Below are 23,661 nucleotides of genomic sequence, written 5' to 3'. Positions count from 1 at the left end.
GTAAGACCAGAACAGGGAATGGGCCGTGTTGTTGACATCCAACAAATTGTTATATGATAAGGTGTCTATACTGTTTTTTTAATCAGCCATGAAAGTGAAATTCTCCAAACCACTGGAAAATGTGGTGGAACTCAAAGGTAATGATGTGGTTTTGAAGTGTGAACTGTACAAGTCCAAAGGAGATGTTCAGTGGCTAAAGGACAACCGGGAGATTGCACCAAACAGACATTTTACAATCAGGGCTGAGGGTCGAGTGAGAAGCCTGACAATACATAATGTAACAGAAGACGATACTGGAGAATATGCTTGTGAATCCAAAGACGAAAGAACATCAGCTGCAGTAGTAGTCAACAGTAAGTTAAAATCCTACCAAAGCACCTGGAATGGCTTGACTTTCTATATATGCATAAAGTTTAATCTGAAATCACGAACGTATCATATATTATTTTAGAGCCAATTTCCTTCTCTTCTTGTCCTAAGTTCCTCGCATTGTGGAGTTTATTGCGGAGCTACACAACATAACTGTCATGGAAGGAGAAGACGCCACATTTAAGTGTGTGGTGTCTCCAGAGGATGCGAAGTTGGCCTGGTTTAGGAATGGCGAGCCAATTTCATCAAATGAGAAGTTCAACATCTCAAGTCATGGATTATGCCATGTGCTGCATATCAACAACTGCCAAGTCTCAGACAGCTGCAAGTTAACAGCTGAAGCTGAAGGTGTGCTTTCCAAAGCCATCCTTCAGGTCCAAGGTACAATATCATCTATCATTATTTCATAGCTTTGCTTGATTTTGATTTGCTCATGAATCAATTAAAAAGAATTCAAATAAACACACAGACCGATGTTGAGAAAAGCCATAAAAGTGATTACCAGAATATCAGAGGACAAAGTATACCAGTTAGTTGACCAGATTGAGTAATTTTGTAATTGGGTCATTTTCTGTAAAACAGTATTGGAAAGGGAGCAGGGTGGTATTCTTTAAAAGCCTTTAATGCCATGTCAACATGTTTGGGTTTAATAATGACCCCTTCAGACATGCCTGAATTGTTGAAAAGGTGCTTATGATGGCTTGTGCTTAACAGCTTCTCCAGTTAGAATTCCACTCTTAACTGACAGAGACAAGTGTTACTACTACAGCACATAGCAATGTGGAATGAGGAACACATGAAATAATGTCCTTCATTGGCTTTCTGATTCAAAGGGTTTTGAACAGTCTTACAAACTGCCAATGGTAAAGATGAACAAATCTGCCTGATTTGTACACAGAGACACAAGTGCTTTTTACAAAGAGCATGAAGCCAGTGGTGGCAGAAGAGTTTGGAGAGGCAACACTTGAGGTGGAGGTCAACCTCGAGACTGGGGAGGTGCAGTGGATGAGACAAGGAGTGGTTATACATCCAGGGCCCAAGTTCACCTTGAAACAGAATGGCCAGGAACGCTCCCTCACAATCCACAAGCTCGCCCTTACCGACCGGGGCACCTACAGCTGTGAAACACTCCACGACCGCACGCAAGCCAAGCTTAGTGTGGAACGTGAGTCTGCACGTGCTGCTCTCTTTCTCACTATGTGCTGTTGTTAGCATTTCTTTACTGCAGTTCCTAGTGATGGCCCCTCATTGCAGTCTGTTGCGATGGTGTTGTTTTAAACAAATTCAATCAAGTGACCAAGAGTAATGTGAGCAAGGGGCAGCTACTTTGGTGACACTTGCTCCACAGACTGACAGCAGCAAACAGGTGACTGGCAAACTACTTACTGGGTCCCGAGGAGCAGCTTTCTGTATTGACATTAGATCAGAGGTGCTATGATAATTCAATTAACCATGTTAAATGAGAAGTGGATCAAGAGCTGGTACAAGGTCCTGCCTGAGTAACCTTTTAATTCCTCTTAGTTGTCTGTGAAATATAGATATTATGAGAGTGAGATAAAAGTCATGCATTCGTCAACTGTTTGCTATTTTTATTGACTAGATATTTCATCAAATTACCAATCAAGCTTTTCAAGATCTCTTCATATGACCCCAAAGGATTAAATAAATTTGCTTTTTATAAGACAATTGTCAGTTGTAAACATTCCTTGTAGGATAGCTTGAGTTGAGGAAGCTGTGCTATACAATTGAGCAAGTGATGAGAGAAAGTCTGCACTTTGGCCGCTCCTGGCACCATGTATGAATCTGGATCTGTTTTCATGGCAGCTAAATTTATGCACTGGCCTTCAAAATCTAGGATGGTGTCACCAACTCTCTAAAATAAATCTCTCTTTTCCACATTGAATGCCTGTCAGCCTGTCTGTTTTGGAATATTTAAAAAATGTTGGCATAGCCCCAATCGAAGGCAGGATTTAGTGTTTTGCTAACACAGACCAGATGAAACTGAGCCAATTAATTCAACAACTGTTGTTCTGCATTATAAACTTACCGTGTTTTCATCATCCTTTCATCTCTGTCTGCCTGTCTCTCTACTTTTCTCTTTCTTTTCCCAATGCCTTTCTTTGATCTGTCTCTTCACTTGTAATTGCATCACCATTGAGCTACAATTTTCTTTTGAAACGTTTACCCAACAAAAAAAAAATAAAATAAAAACAAATCAATTTACTCACTCTACTCACTATGGTGTTCCAAACCTGCATGACTTTCTTTGTTCCCCCATCCTCCCGTGGAATTCAAAAGGAGATGTTAGGCAGATTGTTAACCTTGTATTAAAAAAAGATGCAGTGAAAGTCAATGGTGGCTGAGGCTGTCATGCTGCCTAACATTTCCATGGAAGAAAGAAAATTTGCACAACAGGATGAGTAAATTATGTCAGAATTTTCATATTCTGCTTTACTGTCACACAGCACGAAAAATCAAGATCCGGAAGGGTCTAACTGAGACCCAGACTTATGAACGAGAGACAGCTTCTTTTGAGGTGGAGCTGTCACACAGCAATGTTGAAGCAGTGTGGCAGAAGGATGGACACTCACTCAAAAACAACAACCACTTCCGCATGACTGCAAAGGGACGGGTACACAGCCTTACCATCTCCAACCTGAACTTAGATGACACCGGCACCTACACGTTCTCTGTTGAGAATGTCAAGTCATCAGCAAGATTGATTGTTAAAGGTATTGCACAAATCAGAACTAAGCTTGTCAAATATTTAAAGGTGATTTTGTTTGTTAATATACTTTATCTCATTCCAGTTTAAAGAGGAAATGTCTGTGCCACTATTGTCATCCAACACAATTTCAAAATCAGTAAGGCCACAGCACAGCACAGCAGCAGAATTCGGTTGTCAGACCTGTTTTGAGTGCTTAATATGGTTACATTCACACACAGGATGGTTATTTACGGGTGTGACAACCGCATTCTATAACCAAATTGACATCCGCAAATGTTCAGGTCTCAGAACCGCATTCTTGGCAAACCTGTGCTGTGTGAACGGAACTGTACTGGACAGCAAGTTGTTAGTTACGTCATGTGCAGTGAGAGACACCCTGCTCTGTACACGCGTGTGTCTCGTGAATTTCATGTGGGGTTTCATTAACTCATGGGAGACGGAGAAATAATCTGCGTGTCATCCAAATATTCAGCCGCTGTTTTCCACCAGCTGCCCGCGGACACGAGCCATGTGACACAAAAGCTCCGCTCTTCACGCGGTTAAAAAGCATTCAAAGCTGCTGTTGGTTAATTATGATCTGATGGATGAACTTGCACCTTGATTGGACTCGTTTAATAACGCGCCGGCAATTTTGTAAGACACGCCGGTGTTATGGATGTCGCCATCTTTTAGTCAAGTGGTTAGAATTGCTAGAATACGGTTGTGACTTCGATTGTTCATTCATACAGACAGCATTCAAACTGCTAGTGTACGCTGTTGTATGAACGGGACATTTCGAGACTCACACCTTTAAGTAAATATGGTTGTCAATCCCAAACACTGACTGTGTGAATGTAGCCTAATTGAATTCATTCTAAAAGGTTTTCTAACACAGTCCCCCATCTTCCATTGGTTATGCAAACAGACAGCCCTGCTTTTAACTTACCCCACAGTTGTCGGGAATGCTCAAACAAACAGAGCAATGTGACAGTGCCACAGAGCCACAGTATTCACAATTTTTATGGGAATCAACCTACTAATGGCTTACTTACTACACTTTACCAGTAATAATCCTAGAGACAACAACAACAACAACAAAGTAATTCATAGGTTCACTTCTTGTGGTGCTTTCAAAACTTTGCTTGCGTTGTTTGAGCAGTCCAACGAGTCGACTTCTGGCTCAGCCAATGGCATGAGTTGGTCGTGGAACTACCTGCTGGGGGAACGTTAGGGAAACCTGCCTAAAAACAATCATTATTTCTGCAATTCTGTTTGGTGTCATTAGTGGTGCAGAAATTACACAGACCACCTTGACTGTGACAAAATACACCTAAAATGGCCTGAAGGACATGAACACCTTAAAAAAACTAAAATAAAATAAAGGTCATGCAAATACCCATGTCTTCTCATTATTCAAGGGTATACATGCTAGCAATGATCTGCCCCTTGATTTATCATTGCCTTGGCAACAATTAACTTATAAGGGGTGGAATTTGGCTACGATTAACTAAGTCATGGGAGGTAAGGGGGCCCAGCTCAATGATGTAAGTCTTCAAATGAGTTAAATTTCAGATGCTGATGACAGTACAATGGCATGGACAGACAGTTTTGCTACTGCTCTTACCATGTGTCAGGTTACACATATAAAAAGATATGGATAACATGATCAGACTCAGGCTACTGAAACATTTCAAACATTCGTAAGCATAAGATGTTGGTGTAAGGTAATCTCTTCTACGCCAAGTCACTTAATAGGATTTATCCCTTGGAGTCACAGAGCTGTCACTGAGGATGACAATAATATGTAAATGCCACTGTAACAAAGGACCTCTCAGCACAAAGCTGAGGTAAGGTTAATGCTAAGCCCCTGCTATACTAGACAGATTGACATGCACATAAATGTCTCATGTGATTTCAAAAGTCAAATTGGGGCTACCAGAGGTAAAGCAGTAAACCTTTCAAAGGTATCAAAATGTGTGTGTGTTGTGGCACGCTTGTTAAGCCATAAAATTCAATCAAAAAGTCCAACCAAGAAGCAAGTGTTTCTCTTCTCCCTAATCAAATGTGGATACCTGACAAATATTTTCATGTCAAAAGCATAGTTTGTATGTTCACATTGGCTGATATAAGTATCATCTTTGCCTTCTCAGAAATACCAGTATCAATCCTGAAAAAGCTTGAGGATGTCAGCCAACCAGAGGGTTCTGCGGTAACACTTGAATGTGAGCTGTCTCGACACAATGTAGACATAAAGTGGACAAAGGTAAAATAACATGACAAATCCTGCCCCTCACTGCTGCATTAAATCATCAAATTCGACTCTGTTAAAAGTCCCAAACCATGGCTATTAATTATATGAACACAAAAAGAGCTTGAAATTGATGTGCTGCTTTTAGCAGCAGGTGATTTTCCTTTAAAAAAGTGGGGATGTGTTTTACTTCTAGAATGGAGTTCAGCTTAAGCCAGGAAAAAATCATCGTATATACTCTATGGGAAGGAAGTGCTTTCTACAGATCCTAAAGTGTGAGCTGGGAGATTCTGGCTTGTATGTGTGTGATGCTGGGGATGCCAAAACATCCTGTTCAATAGAGATCTATGGTAATAACAAAGAATCTGTCAACTTTTAGGTGGTTTTCATGCTGGGCATGTTTGCTACAGTCCGAATCTGAGTGTGATTGTTCCCGGTGCCCCCTGCAGCACTGGTCTTATTTCAGACTTACTCATGATTCTGTCGAACCCTGGTGCTTTTCCATCATTAACTTGCATCATCATAAACTCCCACATGATGGAGAACACAATGCAGGTCGCTATATTTATGTTTTTATTAATTTGGTGTCATTATGTACACCAGAGTGAGCAACAATGGGCACCTCTGTGCGTCACATGCCTTGATTCAGCAGTTGTACATATTTTATTTCCTGAACAAGTGCGGACCTGAGTAAAAGTTGCTTTCTTACTCATGCAAACTGCGCCATAGTTCCATTGCAACTGAGCTCAAGTAGTCACGTGTTTAATGCCACGGCCCGCAAAACAGTTTTCACATACAGGGCCATAGCAAGGTAATCTGGGTCCCCTGACTGTATATTGCTCTGGGCCCCTTTCCTATAAAAATAAAATAAAATACTGTTTAGAATTTGTTGTGGAATCATTACCACCTTTCACCCCACTAGCTATGGCCCTGTTCACATAACCAATTTTTCATGCGAACCATGCTCTGTTTTGCACTAAACTGCCAGTGTGAAAGCCCCCTTAGTTTATCACAGCATTTAAGTCTTTATCCTACTGGGGAAATAATTCACTCCAAGTGCAACACTGCCACCCACTGGTAAAGACTTATTTGATTTTCTGCAAAATGACAAAAGGGAAATGTTTTCACTTTCTTTGTTTTAACTAAAGTAATGCATCATGTAATTCTAAAAATAATCATATTTCGACAGAGAGGGAGCTTGAGATTTTGCAAAGCTTGGAAGATCTGGATATTCAAGAGGATCAGAATGCAGTGTTCATGTGTGAAGTGTCCCTGGATGATGTTCCCAGAGAGTGGTTTAAGAACGGCGAGAAGATAAAACCAACCAGCACCATTAAGATTCGTCAGGAAGGTAATCCTAACACCTCTTCTTATATTTTGACCTTGTGATAAAATTTACCTCTCTGCTTCTCTCTGTGAATATCTGATTGTGACTTTTCTGTACCTTGTTTTCTTAGGATCTAAGCACTTCCTCCTCATATGCAATGTAAAAGGAGAGGACTCTGGAGAGATCAAGTTTGTTGCCAAGAATGCTGAGTCTACAGCTTACCTTAAGGTTGAAGGTCTGTACTTTCTGTACACTAGCCAATTTCAAATAGCTAACGTTACAAAAAAAAATTACAATCTTTTGTATTATACAACAATCTATGATTCGCAACATTGTAACCAAACTTTTTTTTTTATTGGCGGAGCAAAAATGAACAAAATAGCTGGCAATATTTCATCTGAAATGTCAGGTAGCCAATATTAACTTATTTATAACTGTTGTATAAAAGCAGTATCATGCTTGCAATCATGCTGTTGTGCTGAGTATTAGCACAGCTGTTTTTATCTGCCTACGGCCGAATCAGTCGTGCTAACATTATTGAAAACAGCAATCTAAAATTAAATATACAACTTTGTATCTCCACAGCACTCCCAGCGAACATTGCAAAGCCACTTCAGGATAAAACAGCTCTGGAAAAAACCCGCGTTGTACTGGACTGTGCGGTGACTAATCCCCGTTGCAGTATTCGTTGGTATAAAGGCCCTAATGTCATCCTGCCCTCAGAGCACTTTGAGATCTGCAGTGAGGGGTGCTATCGAAAACTTGTCATTCAGCAGGTGAAGTTAGAGGATGAGGGCACCTATAGTGTTCAAGTTGGGAACTACACATCCTCAGCAAGACTTACTGTGGAAGGTGAGGCACGTTAAGTCCAAAACGCTACCCAATAGCTCTGTAAGCTGTGAGTCATGCAATTGTTTCATTCTTTCTTGTCTGGTCAGTCAAAATCATGTCACATTTAGTTTTAATAATAATAAGGATTTTCTCATATAAACCATGAGGACTATTATATTTGAACTTTTAGCATATAATAAGTGGCATATATAATCTGTTGCATAGTGTACAAATCAATGATATAAATACGTTTTCCATTTCCAAGTTTTTTTCACGGCTTCCTCTAAAAATTCACCAGAATTGCAGCAACAACGAGTTTAATATACGTACCAATAATCTATATAAAGTACATGAATGAATGTGTGATATTTTACAATTTATTCGCTAAAGTAACGCAATCTGCTTTTACTGCTTTCATGTGTCCATAGAAGTAAGTGGAAGCACGGTCCATGGAACCCTATTTAAACCTTGCTTCAATGGGAGTCAATGGCAGATACCTGTACCATTCATGTCAATGGGGCAAAAGATCAATGTTGGTTGCAAGGAATCAGCACTTTCAATTTATTACTTTATGACTTTTTCAAAAAACATCAATCATTATTGGGTTAAATCAACTACAAAATGTACTGTGTTCATGGACATACCACTAGATGCAACATAAAGGGCTCTACTTTTGTGAGTGCCCTAGGCACAATGCAACGTGCTAAGAGAGTGCACTACGTCTTCTCATTTTCGTGAGAGTGCTAATTCTAACCGCAAGCGCGCAAAGCGCGAGTGGCCGTGGGCGGGAGTGTTTGCGCTGTCTGTGGGTGTATGCTCATAAACTGTGGGTGTACTGTATGTTAATGAAGTGCCGCAAAGTGCAATTTGCTATTTTCCTGAGAAAAAGGTAATTGCGCCAAGACGTTTGAGAGGCATGTGTAATTAATATTAATAAGTTCTCTTATATTTATATTTTATATATGGAGTGGTGTTGGTGTAGTGGCCTAAACCACTGAACTGGTAAGCAGAAAGTTGTTGGTTTGATCCCCACAGCCACCACCATTGTGTCCTTGAGCAAGGCACTTAACTCCAGGTTGCTCCTGGGGGACTGTCCCTATAATAAGGGCACTGCAAGTTGCTTTGGATAAAAGCATCTGCCAAATGTATATAGAAGCTTCCTAAAAAGCATTATTTAAATTCATATATTTTTATTAAAACATTTTTGTGCAAAAACTACTCCACTTATTTTTTGGAACCCGAAAGCATATTGCATAATACAAAATTATGCCTGTGGGACCCAGTCAAGTTTATTATTATAACAAAATACTAAATTATCATCATTGAGTATTAGATTTGTTTTATCTAAAAGTAATATATTTTAGTCCTATTTACTTCACCCTTACCTGGAGCTTGTATTTTGACACTGAATACGTTTACATGGACACCAGAAAGCGGGTTATTGTGAGAAAGCGGCATATTGTGAGAAAGAAGCGTTCTTGTTTACATGCACTGTTTAAGTGGCGTATTCTTTACTCCTGTATACTTGCGGCTCAGTCAGTAAGCAGCTTTCTCCAGAGCAACATAACTTCCCCGTGATGCTTGTGTAAATAACAAACATGGTATCTGAGGAAGACTATTTTGTTCTCTGTTGCTTCACTTTATTTCCAGATATTCCAGAATTGTTGCTGTGTTTGTTTCCTTACCTTTCTATCGTGACCTGCAGTGGAATTGCGCTGCAATAGTGGGGCTTCCCTTTATGTAAAACTCTGGGATTCCCTCATTGTACCAGCCTATATAGGTGAACGTGAGGGACCGTCGATATTTTAAAGTGGTGTTTGTAAATAGGTATAGTTTATAGTGTATTTCTTTTCCCACTGTACTCCCAGAAATGTTTTGTTGACTTGTTAATGGCCTCCATCCTATGACGTTTGTTATCTGATCTGTTCCAAGCACATGCATACTCTTCAAAAACCTGTTAGAACGCCGCATATGTGTTTAAGCTGTCATCTCCTCCTCTTCTGATATACTATCCTTCTTTGTAGATTTGTATAATAACTTGTAGCAGTTACTAATGTGTGCTAATAATTGAACATGCAGTATTTTCTTTCACAATGCATGTGAACTGTTCTAAAACTGCTTTAGAAAATTAGCCCATGAGCCCCGCTCATGCACAAAACAGTGTATCACCCGATTATTCTGAAACACATCAGCATTTTGATGTTATTGTGATTAATTGCGCAGCCCTGAAGGATTGTGTAATTACAGTAATGTGAAAAAGTATATGCCCCCTTCCTGATTTCTTTTATGTTTGTGTATTTTTCATAATAAATTGTTTTAGATCTTTAAACGAGATCAAAGAAAACCTGAGTAAACACAAAGTACAGTTTTCAGTTTTTTTTTCTGAAGCAAAAAAGTTATCCAACACCTATATCACCCATGTGAAAAACTAACTGCCCCCTTAAACTTAATAGCTGGCTGTGCCACCTTTAGCAGCAACAACTGCAACCAAACGCTTCCGATAACTAGAGATCAGTCTTTCACAACACTGTGGTGGAATTTTGGCCAACTCTTCTTTGCAGAACTACTTTAGTCCAACCACACTGGAGGGTTTTTGAGCATGAACTGCCTGTTTAAGGTCCTGCCACAGCATCAAGTCAGGACTTTGACTAGGCCACTCCAAAACTTTAATATTGCTTCTTTTGAGTCATTCAGAGGTGGACTTACTCCTATGCTTTGGATCATTGTCTTGCTGCATAATCCAGTTGCACTTGAGCTTCAACTCACGGACTGATGACTGGACATTCTCCTTTAGGATTTTCTGGTAGAGAGCAGAATTCATGTTTCCCTCAATTACCGCAAGTCACCCTGGTCCTGAAGCAGCAAAGCATCCCCACACCATCACACAACCACCACCATGCTTGACCGTAGGTCTTTTTTTGTGGAATTTTGTTTGATTTACGCCAGATGTAACGGGAACCCTGTCTTCCAAACAGTTCCACTTTCGACTCATCAGTCCACAGATCATTCTCCCAAAAGGTTTGAGGAACATCAAGGTGTGTTTTGGTAAAATTCAGACGAGCCTTAATGTTCTTCTGGGTTAGCAGTGGTTTTTGTCTCACCACTCTTCCATGGTCTTTCTGATAGTGGAGTCATGAACAGTGACCTTTATTTATGCGAGGGAGGCCTGCAGTTCCTTGGATATTGTCCTTGGCTTTTTTGTGACTTCCTGGATGAGTTGTCGCTGTGCTCTTGGAGGAATTTTGGAAGGTCGGCCACTTCTGGGAAGGTTCACTACTGTGCCAAGTTTTCTCCATTTGGAGATAATGGCTCTCACTGTGGTTCTTTGGAGTCCCAGAGCCTTTGAAATAACTTTGTAACACTTCCCATACTGACGTATTTCAGTCACCTTTTTCCTCATCATTTTTGGTATTTCTTTCGACCTTTGCATAGTGTGCTACTGGGTGAGACCATTTAGCCAACTTCATGCTGCTGAAAAAGTTCTATTTAGGTGTTGAATTGATTTAACAACTGATTACTGGCAGTAATCAGGCCTGGGTGTGTTGAGTCCAGCTGAACCCCATTATGAATACAGTTTCATAGATTTGGGGATTTAGTAACTAAGGGGGCAAATACTTTTTCAAACAGGCCCAGTTGGTATTGGATAACTTTTTTGCTTCAAAAAATAACATTATCATTTAAAAACTGTATTTTGTGTTTACTCAGATTGCCTTTGTTTTATGTTAGATTTAGTTTGAATTTTTTAACAATTTAGTATGAGATATACACAAAAACAGAAGAAATCAGGACAATACTTTTTCACAGCACTGTAGTCTACTGATGCTCCGTATGTAACTTAATGGCCAAAATAAAAAGCATATTAAAATCATTGCAATTTTCACGATATTGCTTAATTTGATATCGTAAACACAATCATCGTAATTAATTAGTGAATATTTGATATATCGCCCATCTCTAATGCCTACTGTGTGTATGCAGACATCTATAGTAGTTATTAAAGTTAATTACAAATGCTTATGTTAAATACTATGCCCAAGGTATCTTGACTGGAGGCCATTCTCCTAAAATCTGGCGTGAACATCGATTTGGTTTTTTCATGCACTAATTGAGGCTCTCGACAAAAAAAATGGCTACACAAATCTTACAAATATTACAAATATTTTTCACCTTATGGACGATATCCAATATACAGTATACCTCAATAACTATGTATTCCCTCTGAAACGGCACAAAAGTGTTTTTTTAATCATAAGAACCTTCATTTCAACCAAATGCATGAAATAAAAAATCTAGTTAAAATAATAAAGGCATCTATTCTGCAGTTTTTCACTAAACTAAACATAGTAATATTTAATAATATTTAATAACTTTAATTTATTTGCACCAATACAGCAATGGGCATAGTAAAAAAAAAAAAAAAAAAAAAAAAAAAACATTATTTACCTGCACATATTTTTTACAAAAAATAAATAAATACATACATTGTGAATTAACAGTATGTGCAAAAACTACAATATAACTTGACTCATTGTTTTTGGAACCCATTTGAATATTACTTTATTTTATTACAATTATTATTAATAAATTATCATTGTGGGTCCCAGTCAAGTTTATTATTATAATAAACTACTGAATTATTATTTTGAGGATTAGATTTGTTTTATATCAATTGGAGTTTTTATTTTGGCAGACTCTGAGACTTTATTTTGGCAGAAAGTACAATGATTATTTAACAGTTTATATTGTTGCTCATTTCAAATCTGGTTAAACACTGTTATCTCCTCTTCTGTGATTCTGTGTCACATTCTTAGATTTGTGTAATAACCTGAACTGGTCACAAATGTTTGGAATTGCACTAATGTTTGAATCTGCAGCACTTTGATTTCACTCTGAGAATGCTGAAAACAGCACGATTAGTGTGTCACCCGTTCGCTCTGAGATGCACACATGTATTAATCTAATTCAATAGTAATCACCCTGCGCAACAGAGGCCCCCTTTACACCTGGCATTAGCATGTTTTCTGTAATCAGATCATGATCAGATCAAGCTTGACCACATTAAATGACAGGTGTAAATGCACCCAAGATGCATTGTGATCGGATCGTGATTGGATTGGAATACACTTGGAATATCTCGTCTCTCTCCTCAAATCCCCACTCGCTCGCGTCTCTCACCGGTTTTCTAATCACCTGTGACACTCACGTGAAATCAGTCTTCACTCACTCATTTCAGATGAGAAGCATATACTACAAAGCGCTGAAAGCAAGATGAATATCATTAAATTTACTTCGGCGCCACAAAATTTAGCTCTGGCAGCCACCAAAACATTTTCAATGAAGGAAAAACCCTGACTGTTAAAATGATAGAAAGCATTTGAATTATCCAGCAATGTTTTAAACATTGGCTAAAATATGGAGAATTTCAGTTACCACAGACTCTAATGTAAGTAGTGTTTTACCTTTTGCGCAGGTAACTTGGATCGGATCTCTGCATTTGACTGCAAGGTGTAAATGCAATCCAGCTAAAGTTTATCCAGATACTATCTGGATACGAAACACATGTTAATGCCAGGTGTAAAGGGGGCCAGATATATGGGAGCTTTTCAGATATCTTGTGAAAGCTGTTTGCATTGTAAGGAGCATCTGAATTGCTTATAGACCTTATTCAATGTAGTGCCATTTTATTTTTTTTAAGGGAATGAAAATGAGTCTGTGAGGGCTAGAGTATAAAGTGCACAGTGTAGTGTCATTTGGGACACAGTTACAGTCTCTTCAATGGTTGGTACTGTTGTTTAAATTGGCTTTGCTCACTCAGCTGAGACAACATTGAAAAGTCATCTTTCCAAAAAAAAAAAACTTCAGAAAACACGAGTTGTGAAAATAGATGTGATCTATGAGCTTTAAATAGTGCATGACATTTAAGAGACTGTAAGTCGATCCCTCGCAGCCTCATTTTCATTCCCGTCAAAAATTAAATATGGCGCTACTCTGAATAAGCTCTGTTTCTCAATGTGCATTCTTTTGTGTTCTTACATTCTCATGGACTCGTTCGACATCATCATCCACTGCCGAAGTTCAATTCTAATACTCAAGAACGCAAGTTCCGATAATGCATTAAATTACTCGGATGTTTTCAGGCTGAATATTGAAGATGCATCAAATGGTTACTTGTGGGCAAGAACCTGCCTCTACGGTGGCAGACGAAGAACATTTATTGTTATGTTTTCTCAAGAGTCTGACAGCTCAGTGCTCCAGACTGTGACTATAATGGTCACAAGTGCGACCAAAAATAAATGGATGCGACAATAATATAAAATCTAGTCGCTGGTATGCGGTTTCGTCAGATATCATCTTGTGAGTTACTGAATACATCTTTAGAGCACCAGTTTGTCTCACACTGCTTTTCACCCTTTCTGTTGATGATATGAGCTCGCTAGCTGCAAGCAACAACAAACACAGTGCGAGCCATGATGTCCGATTTGTGAACAAATGACTCTTTTGAACCAGGTCTTTGTAATGAATCACCTGACAAGAGCTCGCTGGTACTCAGGAGCTCAGGTTAGCAGTTTGGATTCAAGTCACTTTCTCAGCGAATCAGCCGTCAGTGAGTTCACAACTGGGAGCGCAGACATTTCAAAATAGTAGTCCCATGTTATTCCGGGCTTGTTTATAATTAAAAGTCCTGTGTTATGTACCAAGTCTTTTTTTCCCCCGTTTATTATTAATTGGGATTGGAGTAGCACAATAAACTGCATCTAGGATTTCATGCAATTTGCACTCTTGTAGTCTTTCTGTGACTAGATGGCCCAGACACACAGAAAGACTATGATTTTTTTTCTTTTAATTATATATGTATAATATATCAAATCAATTTAATATATGTACTCCCATATACATATACACTGGCGGCCAAAATTTTGGAATAATGTACAGATTTTGCTCTTATGGAAAGAAATTGGTACTTTTATTCAACAAAGTGCCATTCAACTGATCACAATGTATAGTCAGGACATTAATAACGTGAAAAATTACTATTACAATTTGGGGAACAAATTTCAGAACTTCTTAAACTACTTTAAAGAGTTCTCATCACGTGCAGCAATGACAGCTTTGCAGATCCTTGGCATTCTAGCTGTCAGTTTGTCCAGATACTCAGGTGACATTTCACCCCATGCTTCCTGTAGCACTTGCCATAGATGTGGCTGTCTCACGCACCTTACAGTCTAGCTGATCCCACAAAAGCTCAATGGGGTTAAGATCCATAACACTCTTTTCCAAAGATCTGTTGTCTGTGTTTTTTTGCCCATTCTAACCTGTGTTTTTTTCTTTCTTTTTTTTGTCTGTTGCAAAAGTGGCTTTTTCTTTGCAATTCTTCCCATAAGGCCTGCACCTCTGAGCCTTCTCTTTGCTGTCATGAAACTGGTGTTGAGCGGGTAGAAGATGTCAGCTGAGGACATGTGAGGTGTCTATTTCTCAAACTAGAGACTCTGATGTACTTATCCTCTTGTTTAGTTGTACATCTGGCTTTCCACATCTCTTTCTGTCCCTGTTAGAGACAGTTTATCTTTGAAGACTGTAGTGTACACCTTTGTATGAAATCTTCAGTTTTTTGGCAATTTCAAGCATCATATAGCCTTCATTCCTCAAAACAATGATTGACTGACGAGTTTCTAGAGTAAGCAGTTTCTTTTTTTGACATTTTTGACCTAATATTGACCTGCCAGTCTATTACATACTGTGGCAACTCAAAAACAAACACAAAGACAATGTTAGGCTTCATTTAACAAAACAAACAGCTTTCAACTGTGTTTGATATAATGGCAAGTGATTTTCTAGTACCAAATTAGCAATTTAGCATGATTACTCAAGAAAAAGGTGTTGGAGTGATGGCTGCTGGAAATGGGGCCTGTCTAGATTTGATCAAAAATTACATTTTTCAAATAGTGATGGTGCTGTTTTTTACATCAGTAATGTCCTGACTATACTTTGTGATCAGTTGATGCCACTTTGGTGAATTAAAGTACTATTTTCCTTCCGAAACAGCGAAATCTGTACATTATTCCAAACTTTTGGCCACCAGTGTGTGTATATATGTAATTTATTTATTTGTGATGTGAGATTCAGCTTTTGTTACTTAGGTCCATTTGAGGGAATCTTACACATCAATTACACAAGGTGCAAACATTCACTGATGCTCAAGAAGGCAGCACACAACTATATGCATATTATACTTTATGTAAATACCTGTTATGTAGATTCTGAAGGGCAGTACTAAATAAAAATAAAAATAAAAAAAAAGATTTTTTATCTCTTATATTTGTATAAATTCTTAAAGGGGTGTGAACTTGTGAGACAAAAGGGGAATGCAAATCTGTGCACTCAACTATACAGTATATATATATAATTCAACACCTGATTATCAGCTGTCTTTGACTTTCTATCTTGTTTTTGAACAACAATTTAAATTGAGCAATTCTGTGATGTGGCAACTAAAACAGCCATTTGGCTCCTAAATGTTTCAGTTTAGGAGCCAATGGCTCCTTACTCATTTTTTTAGTCTGTAGCCCTGCAGCACGAGAGTCATTACACTCCATCAACATTTGTTGGACATTATTTTAATAAATAAATAAAAACATGGAGGAATCAAATGTTTACAGACTTTATTCTTTTAACGTGTCACTACTCCTGCAAAACCTCACTGGAGTCACATATGTGATAATGACAGTAGTTCTCTCACTGACTACAAATGAGCTGGGACGGTTAATTGTGCAACAGGAAGATTGCAGCACATCTCAAAGCTCGCAATAGATGTGTTCTACATCGTCCTGTCCATTCCGAGTTCATCCTTCCAGTGTAGCTTGGCAAGACTGGTCTTCATTAAAATGCAAACTGCATTCTTTGCATTGAGAAACACCCATGGTCTCAAACAATGCATTTTTGTCCCGCCAGAAAGCCCGACTACTCTATGGGTCTGTTCCAAAACCTAGTGAGCTTCTTTCGGAGACAGCATTTTGAGGCATCATAGGCGCACTCCCGACGTGAAGGCTGTTCCAAAAGCTAGGTATCTTAATTTTGCTGCCTCATAAGATACCTTGTTTTGTCCGAGTTCTAAGGTAGCACTGTATGTATCCTCCTCCGTGTAGGCGATCCTAGAATGCACTGTGAGGAATTTGGTGGAAAAATAAATCCAAAATGGCGGACGAAGCGAGAGAAATTTAGATTATGAATATACTCATTATAATCCATTCAATACTGAAAAGTATAGATAAAAAATAGTTTAATATCATAGTATTTATGTTCATTAGAGGATTGCGTCTTTCCTCTCGCATCACCTGTGTTGAAATCTATTGTGAGTCGAGTCTGTTGCGCTGCGTGTGAGGAGCGCTATTTGAAAGACACATGGAGATGCTACCTATGTAGAGCGTTCCAAATCGCTCTCTTATGAGGCATCATTTCAGTAAGCATGCTGCCATAGAAGACAGCTGCCTATGTAGGCAGGAGACAGCAAGGCAGCTCACTAAGTTTTGGAACAGACCCTATATGTTGACATCCCAACAAACGGTCAATAATTTAAACAGCGATGTACAGTAGCTTACGTGACAAGCATAGCTGCCATTTACGCTTATTATTAGTGGTCGACCGATATATCGCAGAGGCTGATAAATTTTCCTGTTTGGCCAATTTTTTTCTTGAAGGCGCCGAAAATCGCATGCTTGCATGTGAAGCGACTGAGACATGTATACGACCAGTCACAGTTCGTTTTGTTGTTACGTGCCATCGTGTTACTTCAATAATAGTGTGCAACACTGTCTCATTTAAATGGACTGCATATCAGGGCTGTGGCAGATGCGTTTGAGCTCAATGTTAAAGTACTCGCCTGTCTCATTCTCCCTCTCTCTCCTCAACAGTTCCCTGTAACTTTTAATTGTTTAGTCTAATGATAAAAAGGCAAATCTCAATTAAACTAATATCTTATATACCATCTGCTAATCTGCACCGATCTCGTTTAAACAGTTGTAATAAACCAACCTCACACAACTTGAGCAGATCCAGCACCCTGTGGAGTGCTCATTTATCTACCTCTAAATCATGTATTGTATCAACCTCTCTTTAGCAGTTCCCTGTTACTTTTAGCTTTCTTTTCTAATGATAAAAGGCAAATATCAATAAAACTTCTATTATATACCATTTTCAAATATGCAGATATCTATTTTAAACAGATGTAATTCACAAACCTCACAAAAATCCAGTGTTTTCTTCCCGTCGAGCACTCATCTAATATCTTCCTCTGAAGCATATTATATCAGCCAGAATCAGAACTTCAGTATCAGGATCAAAAGTTCCTCTGATTCAAAATCATGACGGTCACTCCATGACAATCGAAGCAGGCGATCCAGGCTGTTTAAACTGTCATCAGATTGCTGCTCGTGCTGGATCCGCACGAGTGTGTGAGTGCAACCAAAGTCTTAAAAGCAAGTCAGTCCACTGTCGGCCATGTTCGGAGTTGATTGACAGTTGATGGCTGTATCTAAAAGGTGATTGGCTCCTTTACCTCTAAGGCAGAACTTCCTATCTACATCCATTGACCGTTGGCTGCAGTTGGGCGTTCTAATTTCTCACGTTCATTTTAATAGAAGTGGCCTGTCTCTGCTAAATATTCTCTGGTGCAACTTCAAGGTAAAAGCGCTTCACGTGTGCTATAAGTAAATGTCTTATTCACTATGCACTGTATGTACAATTGGTTTGATTCGGTATTTTTTGAGTAAATGCAGTTGCTGAGTGATGGTGGCCTAGTGGGCTAAAGCACAGAACTGGTATGCAGAAGGTTGTTGGTTTGATCCCCACAGTCACCACCATTGTGTCCTTGAGCAAGGCATGTTGCTCCAGGGGGATTGTCCCTGTAATAAGGGCACTGTAAGTCGCTTTGGAAAAAAAGCATCTGCCAAATGCATAAATGTAAATGGACATGCCATCCATGGTTGCTGGACTACTCTGTGTACTGTTATTTCCTGCGTCCTAATATATTAACAATTTCTTCGTGCAAATAAATTACTAAGGAAGAGTCCAAAGTGGCCAAACAGACACACGCAGCACTGTCTTGCATATACTTGCATATTTGCGCTTCACACCGGAAACTGGATCAGTGAGGCTACATTCACACAGTCAGTGTTTGGGATTGACAACTGTATTTACTTACAGGTGTGAGTCCTGAAATGTCCCGTATAGTAGCATTTCGAATGCTGTCTGTATGAACGAACAACCGAAGTCACAACCGTATTCTAACAGCTGTAACCATAGTGATGGTGACTAAAAGATGGCGATGTCCATAACACCGGCATGACTTATCACAACTGACACCGCGTTATTAAATAAATGAGTCCAATCGAGGAGCAAGTTCATCCATCAGATCATAATTAACCAACAGTGGCTTTGAATGCTTTTTAACCACGTGCAGAATAGAGCTTTTCGTGAGCAGAAGCGGCTGAATCTTTGGATGACACGCAGATCATTTCTCTGTCTCCGTGAGTTAACGAAATCCCACATGAAACACGAGACACGTGTGTGTACAGTGCAGCGTGTCTCTCAATGTACATGACGTAACTAACAATTAGTTGTCCAGTACGGTTCCTTTCACACAGCACAGGTTTGCCGAGAATGCGGTTGTGAGACCTGAAAATTTGCGGTTGTCAGTTTGGTTATAGAATGCAGCTGTCACACCCGAAATAACCGCCCTGTGTGTGAACGTAACTGTATTAAGCTCTCAAAACAGGTCTGACAACCATATTCTGCTGTGTGAACGTGGCCTGTGTGACACTGTCACTAGGCAACCCACAATGACAACATGAAAAAAAAAGAGGTAAAAAGTAAGCTTCTCCGTTTTTTCCAAGTCTTTACAGGATGATGATTTTATGATACTGTTGGAGTTTGAATGAGAGACCTGTAATTAAAATTATCCATACAATTTATATTTTGTTTTGGCCTTAATTTGTGTTAATGTTCGCTTAGAATCTAATTTAAGCCTAAAATGACTTACTACTCTGGCTTCAGCCTACATCATGAACAGATGCCAATTGTATTTATCTATGATATGTTTAATACAAATCATGTATTCATTGAATAGATTAAGTGATCTAATTTTTCAATATGACAGTAAGGTAGCGTTTAAAGCTGTATTTATAAATGTTAAATTGCAAGGCTGTAGTCCATCCAAAAATTAATGTATAGATGCAGGCAGGGGTCAGTAAAGTTTTTTTTTTTTTTTTTTTTTGCTGTTGGGCGATATAGCAATTGAGTAATTATCAAGTCATTTTTCATTTAATATATTTAATATATATATTTTCAGTCATAAATAATTATGCATTTTATCAATCACAGTATTAGACTGCCAGACATTTTTTATATATTTTTTTTCCATTAACGTTTAACTTTATTTTTCTGTATTTTGTTGAATAATTTACACACATCCCTGAGAAACAGCCACTCACTGGAGTAAAAATGTGTGACAACTAGCCCCTGGCCCCCGCTGGAAAACTAAGGGTTGCTAATTTTGAGCTTGTTTTTCAAGCCCGAATTGCTTGTTTCTCTGGCAACACTGATGACAAGCATGCTTCGCGGGCCGCTGCGTTTCGGAGATTTATTCTTAGCTTTCGTAATCCTATATTTTGCCTATTTGGCGCTTTTAATAGCTGCAACTCTGAAAAGCACCAGTCACCAAGCTCTTAATCAACTTTCTCACACAATTATCCTAAAATAAAGTCTAAAAAGCCAATGTTTCTGGGTGCAAACATGTATCAGTCACGAAACCATGTCACTCACAAGGATAGCGTCTCAAAGCATAGTCTTGTGTGAATTGCCTCACATATTCGGTTTTAAATTAACATATTTGCTGTTCATTCGACGCCTAGTACAAGACAAAAGCTTCTTAACATGTTTATAACTAAACTTCTTGAGCCATGTATTTATTCGGAAAAATGTCTTACCCAATATACCGTATTCTAGACCATGAGGGCTGCCCAACTTACCCTCAGCAAACTCTGCAACTGTGAACGTGAGGCACAGGCAGGGCCGTAGCTAGTAGGGTGAAAGGTGGTAATGATTCTAGGGGCCCAAATGTCCAGGGGGGCCCACAACAAATTCAAAACTGTATTTTGTAGTAGGTAAAGGGCCCAGGGCAATATACAGTCAGGGGGCCCAGAAACATTTGCGATGGCCCTGGGCACAGGCACTCACTCCAAAATTCCATTACGGTATCCGGCAGATTGCGCTATACCCCTTTGTGGCAGAATATAACAAGAACTTATTTACATGTACACCCTTGCTAGCAAATGAAGCAGATTGCTTCAAAATCAGTCGCATACTTATAGTTAATATCATATATAATATGTTAAAATGGGGTCCGCTTTTTATTAATTTGCACAATTAAATATAACATTTGTCATTTACACCCCAAGTCAGAGGCAAGGCCAACTTATCGCTTCATGTCTATGACCTCTAGTGGTAGATTTTTGGAATAGTGTTTGTGTCTCTTCTGAAATGTTATTGACAAATGATTGTAAAGGGTAAAGGGATTGTGGTATACATTGTATTGTTGCAGTAGAAAAAAAAAAACTTACATTTACATGCCTGGATTATTTTAACATCATGTGCATTGGTCTCCCAACAATATCTGAAACAGCTCAGTCCATCCTGATTGTGAGAGAGCTGCAGGATGTGGATGTTACTGCCCCTGGGGATGCATGCTTTGCATGTGAAGTCTCTTTACCTGTGGCCAATGCTCTGACTTGGACCCTGAATGGCGAGACACTGCATCCTGGTCCTAATGTCATTATAGAGAAAATGGGAACTGTTCATAGGTTGACTCTTAAACAGACATCTGAGGACATGTGTGGTACTGTGTGCTTTATCTCAGGAAAAGTCAAAAGCACTGCACATCTGTGTGTCAGAAGTAAGTAATATATTTTGTTGCTCTAGCTGTTGTTATGCTTTCTAAAGTGCAAATCTTGTTTAGACTTCCGCAAACCTGTTTTAAGTTTTGTTTTAAATTATTATTTTAAAGGTGTTTATGTTAGAGTACCAATGTGCATATTTATATATAGACATTTAGATTCTAAAGGGATAGTTCACCCAAAAATGAAAATACCCTCATCATTTACTCACCTTCATGCCATCCCAGATGTGTATGACTTTCTTCTGTAAACACAAATTATGATATTTAGAAGAATATATCAGCTCTGTAGGTCCATACAATGCAAGTGAATGGGTGCCAAAATGTTGATGCTCCAAAAAGCACATAAAGGCATCATAAAAGTAATCCATAAGACTCCAGTGTTTTAATCCATATCTTCAAAAGTGGTTTGATAGGTGTGGGTGAGAAACAGATCAATATTTAAGTCCTTTTTTGCTAGAAGTTCTTCTCCCTGCCCAGTAGATGGTGATATGCATGAAGAATGTGAATCAGCAAAAACACAAGAAGAAGAATGTGAAAGTGAAAGTGGAGATGGACTGAGCAGGGAGTAAAAAAAGAACTTAAAAATTTATCTGTTTCTCACCCACACCTATCATATCGCTTCTGAAGATATTGATTTAACCACTGGAGTCTTATGGATTACTTTTATGCTGAATTATGTGATTTTAGAGCTTCAAAATTTTGGCACCTAGTCACTTGCATTGTATGGACCAAAAGAGCTGAGAAAGCTAAAAATCTTCATTTGAACAGATGAAAGGAAGTCGTACACATCTGGGATGGCATGAGGGTGAGTAAATGATGAGAGAATTTTAATTTTTGGGTGAACTATTCTTTTAAGCATGTTTATATGTAAAGTTTAAGGATTTAAGTGACTGATTACCTGCTGACTTATTTATGTTTTTTCCCACTTTTTGCAGGTAACCATCAATAAAAAAACTAAAAAAACTTGTAAGTACATACAGTGATCAATACCGAACTACGCCACCATTTCTATACAAAATGGATCAAATGAAATGATGACACCATCAAGTCTCTTTTTCTTTTAATGTGTCTGAATATGCTTGTCTGGGTTTTTCTTTTTCTTTTGGAACTGTCAAAGTCAACTTATTCCCATTCTATAAGTTGACCATCCAATATAGAAACATTTCTTCAATTCTGATGTAATCTAAATCTTTTATAAAAAAAAAAAAAAATGCAATATGTAAATTACACAAAAATGAACAGCACCAACCCTGACAGCCAGACATGTAATTCATCCATTTTGTTACAACTTACATTTCTTGCACATTTAATTTGGTATTTAAATTTGAAACTTGTGTACTATATCCTTGTATAGATTTTCTGTTTTTTAATTGTTGTTTTGTGGGATGCAGATTAAAGTGGGGAGGTTTTTTGAGGTGAGTGCATGTGATAAAATGTGCAGGGCCAAAGATGATCAAAGGAGGGTTTGAGCAGTTTCAGCATATGTAACTAACAAATTGAATGAATGAAAAGAGTATGGAAAATGTGTAATTTACAAATAAATTGAAATGCTTTCAGGAGAAATGTTTTAGTTGTTTGCTAAATTCAACTATTTAAAAAAAATTACAATCCTATAGTGATCAATATGATCCCTTGTTTATCAATATCTTTCAATAAAATAAGATTTACAGAGCATGCTTCTAGTCTTAACTTTTCTTTATGTTCTTCTGCTATTTGAAATGAATCATGATATTAAAGAGATAGTTCACCCAAAAAATTTAAATTCTCTCATAATTTACTCACACATGTCATCCCAGATGTGTGACTTTCTTTCTTATGCTGAACACAAACAAAGATTCATAGAAGAATATTTCAGCTCTTTTGGTCCATAAAATGCAAGTGAATGGTGACCAAACATTTGAAGATCCAAAAAGCACATAAACTCATCACAAAAGTAACCCATACGACTCCAGTGGTTTAATCCATGGGTGCATCTAATTTCCTAAATTGAGCATCCTTGTTTCCTCGCTCCTCCGTCCTCGAGCCCATGACCCGGAAACCAATCGAAGTCCGCCATCATGTAGGACATGCCAATTCTCTAGTCTAAATGCACCGCGAGGAGGCAAGGATCAAGGACGCTTAATGAGGATGCTTGAGCGAGGAAACACCGGAGTATCCTATGCACCTTATTTTGCAACGTGGAAGTAAGCAGCGGCTACATTTCTGGCGAATGTGAGAAAGTTCTGCTGGCA

At 38.6% G+C, this 23,661-nt stretch overlaps 1 protein-coding gene across 1 annotated transcript in view; it reads left to right on the top strand.

The window, feature by feature from the left end:
* The window catches only part of LOC127447933 (obscurin-like protein 1), a 59,718-nt gene extending 36,616 nt beyond the window's left edge, over positions 1-23,102 (top strand). Inside the window, exons 15-25 of the mRNA XM_051710160.1 lie at positions 87-353; positions 481-750; positions 1,268-1,534; positions 2,835-3,101; positions 5,227-5,339; positions 5,521-5,674; positions 6,514-6,675; positions 6,782-6,886; positions 7,237-7,503; positions 21,158-21,427; positions 22,366-23,102. Of these exons, the coding sequence (XP_051566120.1) occupies positions 87-353; positions 481-750; positions 1,268-1,534; positions 2,835-3,101; positions 5,227-5,339; positions 5,521-5,674; positions 6,514-6,675; positions 6,782-6,886; positions 7,237-7,503; positions 21,158-21,427; positions 22,366-22,379 (2,156 nt within the window). The 3' untranslated portion in view covers positions 22,380-23,102. The remainder of the gene's footprint in view (positions 1-86; positions 354-480; positions 751-1,267; positions 1,535-2,834; positions 3,102-5,226; positions 5,340-5,520; positions 5,675-6,513; positions 6,676-6,781; positions 6,887-7,236; positions 7,504-21,157; positions 21,428-22,365) is intronic.
* The last annotated feature ends 559 nt before the right edge of the window (positions 23,103-23,661 follow it).

This window comes from Myxocyprinus asiaticus, chromosome 11 (genome assembly GCF_019703515.2).
Source record: "Myxocyprinus asiaticus isolate MX2 ecotype Aquarium Trade chromosome 11, UBuf_Myxa_2, whole genome shotgun sequence".
Lineage (NCBI taxonomy): Eukaryota > Metazoa > Chordata > Actinopteri > Cypriniformes > Catostomidae > Myxocyprinus > Myxocyprinus asiaticus.
The sequence above is the reverse complement of the archived record's forward strand: the minus strand, read 5'-3'. Positions and strand labels throughout refer to the sequence as shown.